Source organism: Chenopodium quinoa, unplaced genomic scaffold (assembly GCF_001683475.1).
Source record: "Chenopodium quinoa cultivar QQ74 unplaced genomic scaffold, ASM168347v1, whole genome shotgun sequence".
Classification (NCBI taxonomy): Eukaryota; Viridiplantae; Streptophyta; class Magnoliopsida; order Caryophyllales; family Amaranthaceae; genus Chenopodium; species Chenopodium quinoa.
Window position 1 is genome coordinate 45,911 of NW_018742334.1, and position 11,944 is coordinate 57,854.

The 11,944-nt window shown below is 41.2% G+C and overlaps 2 protein-coding genes across 2 annotated transcripts; both read left to right on the plus strand.

The window, feature by feature from the left end:
• Positions 1–9,441: 9,441 nt before the first annotated feature.
• On the plus strand, positions 9,442–9,930 carry LOC110693175. The gene has a single exon (XM_021870304.1). The coding sequence runs from the start codon at positions 9,442–9,444 to the stop codon at positions 9,928–9,930; it is 489 nt and encodes a 162-aa protein (XP_021725996.1).
• Positions 9,931–10,146: 216 nt separating this feature from the next.
• LOC110693183 lies at positions 10,147–10,807 on the plus strand. The gene is made up of 2 exons (XM_021870314.1): positions 10,147–10,558; positions 10,641–10,807. Exons 1-2 carry the CDS (start codon positions 10,147–10,149, stop codon positions 10,805–10,807), a joined length of 579 nt encoding a protein of 192 aa, XP_021726006.1.
• The last annotated feature ends 1,137 nt before the right edge of the window (positions 10,808–11,944 follow it).

Sequence of the window (11,944 nt, forward strand, 5' to 3'; positions counted from 1 at the left end):
CTCGGATTCCGAGCTCAGGTGTTGTCTATTTCTTGAGAGTGACAGATCAGTAATGATTAAAACGTGCCCCAATAAATAGGGGAATGTCCCTATTTATAGGGTCCTTGGGATGTGTGCCCTTCCTAGGGTTTGATGACCTAGGATTAGGGCACGCCGTTTTTTACGGGCCCCTTGGGATTTGGGCCTTGAAGGCCGCCATTCCCAGGGGGCGATATCTGCGCGACAAGTGTCACCATCTGGAAGGTCCACTTGGGCGCCCCTTCTAGTGACACGTGTATAAAATACCCAAATCAGTCATGATATCTACAACGAACTTTGCACAGCACACTTTGGACCAGGTATGCTTCTTTATATGAACCATTATTCATTTATTCGGATGTAGTTCATTTATAAGCTTGCCTATGTTGGAGTACATTACAAAGAAAAAATGCTTGTATTCAATTCTGCTGTTGTCAATTTTGAAAACAGATAAAATGTCAGAGTCACTATTGTAGAAACTTCTGTAATAATTGTCTGCTCAAATAATTTTCTATTTATGTTACTTATTGTTTGCTTCTGAGCTATATTTGTACATGAAGCCTTTTTGAGCAGTATTTGTTTCTTAAATCGTATATTGCAGGTGGAGCCAATTCGTAACCTGTTTGCTTCTCTTTTCCTTTCCAGCATTGGAATGCTGATACGTGTGCAATTTTGACAAATTAGAAAGAATAGAATAGAATAGCTTGATTTCTCATTAAGCATAGCCCCAAATATATATAACATTACATACTTTCCTTAACCTAGAATCATAAGATCTCCTAGAATATTAAGGAATACACAAGATAATATTAGGGAATAAATATATTCCTAAAATATAATATATGATATATCTCAATACCCCCCTCAAGTTGGAGCATGCGGATCAAAGATGCCCAACTTGGAAAGAAGATAATCAAACTGTGACTTTCCGAGAGCTTTAGTGAAGATATCAGCTAATTGTTCCTTTGTGGAAACATGAGATGGAGAAATTAATCCTTCATTAATAGCATCACGAACGAAGTGACAATCAACCTCAATGTGCTTCGTTCATTCATGAAAAACTGGATTCTTTGCGATGTGCAAAGCAGACTGACTATCGCAAAATAATTTGATTGCCTTTGGATGTTGGACACCCATACTTAACAACAAGGCCTTAAGACATTTAAGCTCGCATGTGGCTCCTGACATGGACCTATATTCGGCCTCAGACAAAGAGAAAGAAACTGTGGGTTGCTTTTTCGTTTTCCATGAAATAGGAGACTTGCCAAGAAACACTAGCCAACCTGTGAGAGAACGCCGAGTTAAAGGACAAGAAGCCCAATCGGAGTCACACCACCCCTCCAAACTCAAGTCACTAAAAGAACTCAAGAGAATACCCTGACCCAGAGTGCCTTTCAAATATCGTACCACCCTCAAAGTGGCCTCCCAATGCTCCGTACGAGGAGTCTGCATAAATTGAGACTGTATATGAACAGAATAAGCAAGATCAGGCCGAGTGACAGCAAGGTATATCAATCGGCCTACTAGCCTCCGATACGACTCAGGATCCAGCAGAAAATCACCAGTAGCCGTACCCAATTTGAGATTTTTCTCCATAGGAAATCCGCTAGTCTTAGCACCCAACAACCCCGCTTCAGAATTAATATCTAATGTATATTTACGTTGACATAGAAACAAACCTGCAGAGCTACGAGCAACTTCGATGCCTAAAAAATATTTCAAAGGACCAAGGTCCTTCATCTTAAAACAGTCACTGAGATAGGCTTTAAAAACAGTAAGAGCAGCGGAATCATTCCCATAAATAATGACATCATCAACATAAACCAAGACGTTAATTTGAACAGTAGCCTTATTATATGTAAATAAAGAATAATCAGAGTAAGATTGTCGAAAACCATATTGTTTTAAAGCCTTGGTAAGTTTGGCAAACCAACATCTGGGAGCTTGTTTCAAGCCATATAAAGACTTACGCAATCTGCACACCAAGTTAGGATCCGAACTTTCAAACCCGGGAGGGAGTTTCATATTAACTTCCTCAGCAAGATCTCCATGTAAGAAGGCATTATGTACATCCATCTGATGAAGCTCCCAATTCTTGGAAGCAGCAATAGCAAGGAATGTACGAATTGTTGTCATTTTGGCCACCGGAGCAAAGGTCTCATCATAATCAATACCTGCTTTCTGATAATTGCCAAACACAACCAAGCGAGATTTGAGGCGTTCTACCTCACCATTAGACAAAAATTTGGTCTTTTAGACCCATTGACTCCCTAGAGCCCTCTTTCCCGGGGGAAGAGGCTCTAAGGTCCATGTTCCATTATCTTCGAGTGCCCGAATTTCTTCCTTCATAGACTTGCGCCACCCATCATACTTCATAGCTTCTCTAAAAGATGTCAGATCCTTAGTTTGAACCACAGCTGCAATAAATTTATGATATTTAATAGAAAATGTGTTACAATTTATATAATGTGCTAAGGGATATGGAGTACCTGGAGACTGATTGGAAGTAGGAGACAGACTTTTAGCAACAACCGTGTGTGTAACAAAATCACGGAGCAAAACCGAGGGATATTTATCCCGAAAACCACGACCCAACTCACGTGTAGCTTGCTGAACTGTAGAATCTGCCTGAGAAAGGGGCTGCCCGGACTGATCCGTGGCAATTTCTGTAACCGGGGAGTGCTGCCCGGACTGCAGGGACTGGGGAGGAGCTGCCTCACCCAACTGCTGCTACTGCTAGTCTGTGGCAGGCTGGTGAGGAGCTGCCTCGCCCAGCTGCTGCTACTAATCAGTGGCAGACCCTGGGGCAGGGGACTCCGCAACCCCCCTACGGCCTGCAGCCATATGCTGCGGGTGGGTTGCGGAGTGGGCTGATTCCCCCCCTTTCTGCGTATCAGTCATTACCTCACTTTCGAGGCCTTCATTCGCAACATACCCCTAATCAAAATCATCAAAATCCACATGTATGTCTTCGCTCGTATCACATAAATTTGCATCAATGTTTACATCATCTGGGTTACCAAAGGGAAACATATCTTCAACAAACTTGACATCACGAGAGACAAAAAATTCCTTTGTTTCAAGATCAAAAAGATTCCATCCTTTCTTACCAAACAGATACCCCATGAAAACACATTTACGACTCTTACTAGCAAACTTATCTCCCCTAGTTTTTTTATTGTGGGAAAAACACAAGCAACCAAAGGTTCTAATAGCATCAAATGAGGGTTGTTTATTGAAAAGGATTTAAAAAGGGGTTTTATTTTGTAGAATAGGAGTAGGAGTTCGATTAATCAAATGAGCCGCAGCTAAAACACACTCTCCCCAAAAATAAATAGGTAGTTTGGCTTGAAATCGTAAAGCTCTAGCAACATTAAGAATGTGTTTATGTTTTCTTTCAACCCTCCCGTTTTGTTGAGGAGTCCCTACACATGAGGTTTGAAAAAGAATAGTGGCAACGAAATAATCACGCAAACAATTAAATTCTGTTCCATTATCACTTTGCACAATTTTAATTGTTTGATTAAATTGTCTATCGACCATAGCCACAAATGCCATAAACATCTTAAACACTTTCGTCTTATCAATCAATAAATAAATCTAAACGGCTCTTGAATAATCATCAACAATAGTAAAAAAATAACGAGCTCCACACGACAAAACATGTGTATATGGACCCCATAAATCACAATGTATTTTTTCAAATATTCTAGAAGTTTTAGTATCACTCAAAGGAAGTTTGTCTCGAGGATGTTGAGCACGAAAACATACTTCACATCCTTTTGCTAAACTACAATTATTATTGCTAATGTGAGGAAGCAACTTAACTACTCTCTCCGAAGGATGCCCCATTCTTCTGTGCCAGAGCTCCAATTCTGATGACGCTTCAACCACAGACACACGTTGCACCACATCCGGTTTTCTAAAATAATAAAGTCCGTCCCGCCTAAGACCTATTCCAATCAGCTCCTTCAGTCGGTCCCATATAGCATACATATATGAGTTAAATTGAACAACAACATTAAATTGATCACTGAATTGAGTAACTGAAATTAAATTGCAAGTGAGATTAGGCACAAATAAAACTCCAGTGATAGTGATTTTGTCGGACAACCGAACGGATCCTTCCAAAGTTGCTAATACCCTTTCTCCATTTGGTAAGCCAACGAGACATTCTATAGTATGAGTATCAAACAACCAAGATTTGTTACCGGTAACGTGATGAGTCGCTCCGGTATCAATAATCCAACAAGAATCATAAAACTTACCACTTAGACAATTTTCAGGAATATGAGTGTTACCCACAAATCCTGAAAGAGCCTTTCATTGCTCGGTTGTAGAGGCTTGGCCCAAGGAAGAGGCCTCTGCCGTTGCTGCATTCGCTCGCACCCCCCCCCCCCCCTTTGCCTTGACTAGCCGAGGCATCTTGCTGCCATGACCATCTTGCAGGATAGCCTATCACCTCATAACATTTTGGATCGTGGCCTTTCTTTTTACAATGAGGATAAGGAGTTCGAAACCAACAACGCGATAAATCATGCCCCGACTTTTTACAGTGAGAACAAGTTGAAGAGCCACGATTGCTATTGCTAGTAGAGGAAGCGCGCATAGCAAATCCAACAACCTCCAAAGATTTTGCCTCGGATTCCTGGCGGGCAGTACGAACCCTCTCTTCTTGTACCACCAATTGATATGCTCTTTCCAAACTAGGCAGAGGATCTTGAGATAAGATGTTTGTTCGGAGCGAAGATTAATTAGCAGGATACAGCCCCATCAAAAAATCGTGAAGACGGGATTGCTCCCTTCATTGTTCATGAAGCCGACCTGCCACACAAGAAGAACATCACGTACAAGAGATTAAAGGCTCATGATGGTCGAGTTCGTGCCATATAGTGTAATTTCCCGTAATAAACAGAGACAGACATCGACTTGGGCTGCTCACACTTGGCAAGCGAAGACCGAAGTTGCTAAAAACAAGGGCCATTGGTTTGAGCGTAGCGCTGCTTGAGATGATCCCAAAAGGACTTAACTTCTCTGAATTTCGAAAGTTAGGATTTAACCTCTGGATCAATAGTATTAGACAACCAAGAAATTAGCATTGCATTGAGAGCAGTCCAGTCAGACTTGGTATAGAGAGGTTGTGGCGTGGTAATTGTCCCATCGAGGAACTCGAATTTTCTTCTGGCCTCCACGGCAGTCTGTATATCGGCGACCCATTCATCATAGTTGTCTCCTTTAAGCCGAGTAGGTGTAATGTAATCGCCGAGACGATCTTGAGGACCAAAATAATAGGGGGAATTCGGTTCTATTTTAGTTGGTGGTGGCGGTGGTGGTGATGTATCATCACCGGCCATCGTTGATTATGGAGGAAAAAAAATTAACCTGCTCTTGATACCATGACAAATTAAAAAGAATAGAATAGAATAGCTTGATTTCTCATTAAGCATAGCCCTAAATATATATAGCATTACATACTTTCCTTAACTTAGAATCATAAGATCTCCTAGAATATTAAGGAATACACAAGATAATATTAGGGAAAAAATATCTTACTAAAATATAATATAAGATATATCTCAATAAATTTCTTTGGCTTCATGTGGATATATTGGTTGCATCAATTATTTTGGTTGTGGTGTTTAAGACATTTGTTACGGTTGTGATAACTAAGGCTTTTGGTTATAGTATCAGGACATTTCTTCTGGTAAGTATAGCTTCTGAAGTTATTTTATTATAAAGGTAGAGAGCTTGCACAAAATTTACTTATGTTGAAATGACACAAACAAGTTGGATTGTCACTTGCTCAATTGGAGAATTCGCTTTTTTTCTTCTAAGCCGTGCTTCAAATCTTCACCTTATCGAGGTATTCTCTTTTTAAAAAAAACATAATGTTTGTTTTTGTTTTGCATCATATATTCATATCTTGAAAATCAGCTTGCTTGGCTATTTTGGGACATGTGGCTGGAAACTGGTAATGGATGTTTAATCTGTTTTTTGTTCTCTATTATGAGAATCCCTAGCATAAGTTTGGTGTTTATCTAGAGTATATTCAAAATGATGCCAATGTGGTTGATATACAATTATTCTTGTTAAGGTTGGGGCATTCCTTGTTTTCTGCAAAATCTTTTCCATCTTTCAAAATTATTTTCTATATAAATAAAAAAAGCTTTCGCTGTATCTGTTTCCTTGATTGTTTGGGAAAATCAAGGGAGCACAATCACAGTGCTATGTGTTTCCTTATATTCCTTTTTGAAATGTGGTGGATATCTCTAGTACAATGCTGACACCAAGAACGGTTAGAAGTATTCCAAATTTGTGAAAGGTCTTTCTAGAATTGAGCTCCATCCTGTGTTTGTTCTTAATTTACGAATGATCCTGCTTTTTTATCATTAAGTTTTTCTTAAGTGGCCAACTCGTTTATCGTAATGAATTACCAAGCCCTTGCAGCAATAATCTATTTTGTGCATGTTTTGTCTGATTACTCTAATAGCATGCTTAATTTAATCTGGAATTCTGAATTCCGAGCTTTGTTCAGTGCTGCATTACCTCTTTTGCTTGGTGTGGTATTTTCTGGAGTGCTACGTACTTGTAGTTTCTGCTAGGCTACATTGGTAGAGATAATAAAGCTAAAAGCTGGATGCATGTCTGTACGGGAGGATACCGGTAAGATGTGTTAATTAGACGGTAATACTATATTATGCCTCTAAGCATCTATTAACTAGCATGTCAGCTCAACTTCCATAACGGCCTTCCTCTCGGCCACGTGGAGAGCTACTCTGGACCACGTAGGAGCCTGCTGCCTACAAGGTCGGTTTGCCACCTATCATTATAGGTGGCACCAGCTTGGTTGTTGTAGGGAATATTTCAAGCATCATAACCCCAAGCTTGAACCCCACTGTGATCATACATTTAAGTATGGTGGCGTCCAAAGGGAAGGAAAAGAGAGCAAAAGAGTCGCCAACAAGTTTTAGGAACTTGTAAACCGTTCACGAGGTGAAGGTTACATCCCTTAACGATCCATGAGATCGTCAACTCCATAAGATCTTGAACCAAATAGGGTTCGGGGATGAGGGTACGAATCCAATCTACAAAAGAAAGGACCCGCCCTATAAAATAGGCCTCTACTTTATTCTACTCGTATTCATGTGCGCTTTTTGACTAACATGCAAACATTAGGTTTAGTCCTAAACCTGTTTAATCTATGTTGGTTGAATATTAATGCACAAATAAATATATTATTGGCGATCACTTGAATTAAAATCACATTAGCCTAAACCAAATTATTAATTATCTTATTAAGCATGATTTCAAGTACAAATTCCCTTTAAAACATACGTAAAAGGCGTGATCAAGCAATAGCAATAGTATATAAATAATATCAAGCAACATAATAATAATCATGATCATAATAATAATAAGGCATAATAAAGCTTAAATATAATAGCAAGATCCTAGGCATGATACTAACAAGATTAATAACAAATCCTAGCATGTCACTAAACATCAAAAATCAAAGCTTTAAACCTAGCATGATACTAACATGATAACATGATATTAGAAAAGAGTAAAAGGCACCCTAAACGTGATACTAGAAAGCAATAAATAACATCCTAACATGATACTAGGAACAAATCTAAACATGCTTTCTACATTGAAATTAAATAGGGAGTTAGCTATTTACTTACTTCGAATCCTCGTACCTCTTTCTTTCACGTCTAGGGCGAAGACAACTTCGAACTTGGCTAGGTGCTTCTAGATCTCGTGTATGCGGCATTGTGTTTATAAAAAAGGGTTGGTTTAGAAAGAGAGAGAGAATATCAAGTAAGCCTTGATGAGAGTTGATGATTGAAAAACGGAGGTCGAGGACCCTATTTATAAGAAAAATAGTCCGGAAAAGCATAAAATTTGATAAGGGATAAAACTACACGTTGTCGCCGCAAATCCACTCTGTCGCGAGGCGACAAACTTGTCGTTTGGCGACAGCCTAGCTTTTACGCGCTTTCCACGCGGAATCCGATCTTTAACCAAATTTGATCTACAGAATCCGTACAGAAGCTAAAATCGTACAATTAAAATAATAATAATATTTTATTCCAAATAAAAATCCATCATAATATAATCATTAATCCTAACTCTATTAGAATTTAAAAGAACCTTCTAGAGAATTCTAGAAAATTATAATTAATCCTAATAATTTTAGGAATAACGATTAATATTGGGCCCTCCTGTAGATCATTGGGCCGCATGTAAAGAACTAACCGGGCCTAAATTAGTATTTTATCCATAACTTCCTCATTATTCATCGGAATTGGCTTATAGTATATCGTTGGAAAGTTCTTTGCGAACCCCATCCAACTACGGACCAAACTAAACTGGATTAGCTATTTTTAATAACATAAGGTTGTTTTCAAAATTAGAGAGAAGAGAGTTTCTAATAAAAATTAACCGCAACACTTGACTTTTCACACTTTCACCTCATTCGATTATGGTTCGACGCGAAAGGTATTCATCACTGGGTTTGGTTTTGGGGAGACACAAATGAGTGTCTACAATTGTCTTTCTATATATACCCAAGCAAACATCCATCAAAAGTTACAATCTCTCTCTCTAAAAACACTTTCTCTCTCTTCATTCTTTCTTCTCATCAGATTGCTAACTTTAGCATCGGAGAGGTTAGTCCCGGATAACCCCCGGGTTAACTTATCTATGTTGACTGTGCAGGTGCATAATTGGACGGTAAACCTTTACCAACCCACGAAGATTATCGGCACCAGAGCTCACCCGGAACAATTGGCGCTAGAAGGAGGGGATAGTAATAACTTCTATCGTCCAAAGGACCTTCGGCAGTCAGGGAAGGAAATAATGAAACCACAACACCGATACCAGAAATCGAGAACCGCCAGTATGACTATAACATTCTTAATGCCAATGCAAACAAAACCGTGAACAGCATACCTAAGATCACGGTGGAAGATGAAACTCACCTTCTCCACAAGAATACCGGGAACACACCCGTAACGCCCGAGCGGAGCCGGGCGCACACACTAGACCCCCTGGAAGGGTTTACCCCATAAGAGCTTGAAATAATGGCCAAGGTCATGCAAGCAATGTCCCAGAAAAGGAAAGAGGCTGAGAAAAACAGTCGCCGGGACACGGGTGAACACACCGGCAATACCTGTGGTTGTGAACCTGGAGAGTTAGTTTAATCAAGCGGGACAACAACCACCACCTCAGCCATAAGGCCGAGAGGTAATCATTCCAAACGAACGCCAGCCCACCCATGATACGCAGATAGGGGACTCTGGGTCTCACAGGCATGAAGTTAGCAACGGGCCGGTAAGACGTATATCCAGAGCTATAGTCAGGCCGCGGATATCCACATTTACCCAGGAAGTACTTGACCAGCAAATGGAAAGAATAAAAATGTCGTCATGTACGTTCGACGGCAAAGGGGACCCCAAACGATATGTAGCGGCCTTCGAAAGCCACATGTTGTATACCATCACCGACGCGGTGTGGTGCAAAGTATTTCCAACAACGTTAACGGGTCCTGCTTCGGACTGGTTTTCTAATTTGGAACCCGGTTCAATTGACTACTTTGATACCTTGGTCGAGCTGTTTACCGGCCAATATATCACCAACAACGCTAGACAAAGAACTTCTGGAGAGCTTATGGCAGTAAAGCAGAGGAAGGATGAGTCGCTTAGGGACTTCATAAGACGATTCAACAACAAGGCCAATACAATACCAAAATTACAACAAGAAATAGTTGTGATGGCTTTAATGAGTGGCTTAGGTGATAATGACTTCAAGAAATACATGGCGAGGAAATCTTTCCCGAATTTGGGTGTGGCATTTGGTAAAGCCCATGAATACATAAAGAGTGAGGAGCTATTGAAGACTAGCAGTTAGATAGCATCACCTGGACCCTCTCAAAGGCAAAACGACAATATTGCACCTAACTCTTATGCTGGTGGGATGAACAGACAGCAACAGCAAAATCAACAGAGAACCGTTAGGCCAGCAAAAGGTCTAGGCCGGTACAGTAGTTACACACAGTTGAATACGCCCAGAGTCGCTATATATTCAATAAATCAGCACAAAGAAGACTGGAGTCGACCGGCACCGATGATAACTAAGGGTCGAGATGCAAAGAAGTATTGCATGTTTCACAGGGATGTCGGTCATTACACCGAAGAATGTACTCAGTTGAAGGAAAATATAGAAGACCTCATCAGAAAAGGGCACTTATCGCAATACCAAGCAAGGTCAAGCCGGCAGCAAACTTCACAACCCAGGAAAACCGAGTACCGAAAGCAGGGTGACTCGTCCATGCAGGACGACACTTATCGGCGTAATCACGCTGGGGAATACCGGCAGGGCAGTAACACATCAGGCCCCAAAATCACAATAGAGGTTATTATCGGCGGTCCAGTGCATGGGGCTCAGTCAACGGGCGAAAAAGAGTCTGTCAGAACACAGGCATACAGTGAATGCACTAGGGATAGAGGAGCGACCCAGGCTAGCCTCAATCCCTTCAGTATCTTTCTCGGAAGCAGATGTTTAAGGCATAGTCTTTCCTAACGATGATCCTTTGGTTCTAATACTGACGATTAATGTAGCCGACATCAAGCACGTGTTAGTCGATGGAGGAAGCTCAGCTAACATTTTGTTCGCAGAGGCATTTGACGCAATGAGGATAGGCCAGAAGTATTTGACGCTGGTGTCATATCCAGCCATTGGTTTTAAAGGGTCCACAGTCAGACCAGAGGGTAGCATCGCTTTGTAGGTTAGAATTGGTGAAGGTATGGCAGCCAGAGATGTTATGACAGAATTTTTGATAATCGATGTACCCTTAGCATACAACGCTATTGTCGGCAGACCGCTGATTCATGACATACAAGGAGTGGTTTCAACATATCATCTGACGATGGTGTACGTGTCAAATCTCGGGAGAACAGAACGCATTAGAGGAGGTCAGACAATGTCCAGGGAGTGTTATGTAACAGCTCTAAAGCAACCAAACTGGCAACCCACCATTCAGCAGATAACCCAAAAAAGGGAGCGAACACCGTCCACACACGACCTGGCAATGGAGAACTTTGATACTCGGCCAATGACGGTCCCCCGTCCTTCGTCGGGAGGGGAAACCGTCAAAATTGAGCTACAACCAGGAGTCTCGGGAGAGTAGTACGAATTGGGTCCGATATGGATGTCGATACACGATGCTACTTCGTGGAACTTTTACGAGAAAATGCAGATGTGTTTGCCTTCTCGGCAGACGAGATGCCTGGGATCCACCCAGACGTTATGGTACATAAGTTGAATGTGGACATGAAGGCCAGGCCGGTTAGGCAGAAGAAGCGGAATTTCTCGACAGAAAATATTGAGGCCATACAAGCCGAGCCTTGCACGTATCCAGAATGGTTAGCAAATGTGGTCATGGTGAGAAAGTCGTCAGGAAAATGGAGAATGTGTGTGGACTTCACAGATCTAAATAAAGCTTTCCCGAAGGATTGCTATCCGCTGCCCAGGATAGATAGGCTGGTAGACTCAACTTCCGGCCATGCCCTGCTTAGCTTTATGGATGCGTTTTTTGGTTATCATCAAGTCAGCCAGTACGAGCCCGATAGGACCAAAGCGGCTTTTATCACTGATGTCGGCGTCTTCTGTTATAGGGTAATGCCATTTGGGTTGCGAAATGTAGGGGCCACGTATCAAAAGCTAGTAGACAAGGTCTTCGCAAATCAGAAAGGGAGGAACGTAGAAGTATATGTTGACGATTCTATTGTAAAAAAGCCGACTAGCCACGGATCACGTTACAGATCTAAGAGAAACATTCGAAACCCTGCGCCACTACCGGATGAAACTAAATCCAGAGAAGTGTGTCTTTGGAGTTCGATCGGGGAACTTTTTGGGATTCATA

Excerpts from the sequence above, each read along its gene's own strand:
- LOC110693175 (XM_021870304.1), top strand. The coding sequence starts at position 9,442 with ATGTCGTCATGTACGTTCGACGGCAAAGGGGACCCCAAACGATATGTA.
- LOC110693183 (XM_021870314.1), top strand. The coding sequence starts at position 10,147 with ATGATAACTAAGGGTCGAGATGCAAAGAAGTATTGCATGTTTCACAGG. Across the intron at positions 10,559-10,640 it reads GGCTAGCCTCAATCCCTTCA|CCGACATCAAGCACGTGTTA; the intron begins GTATCTTTCTCG and ends CGATTAATGTAG.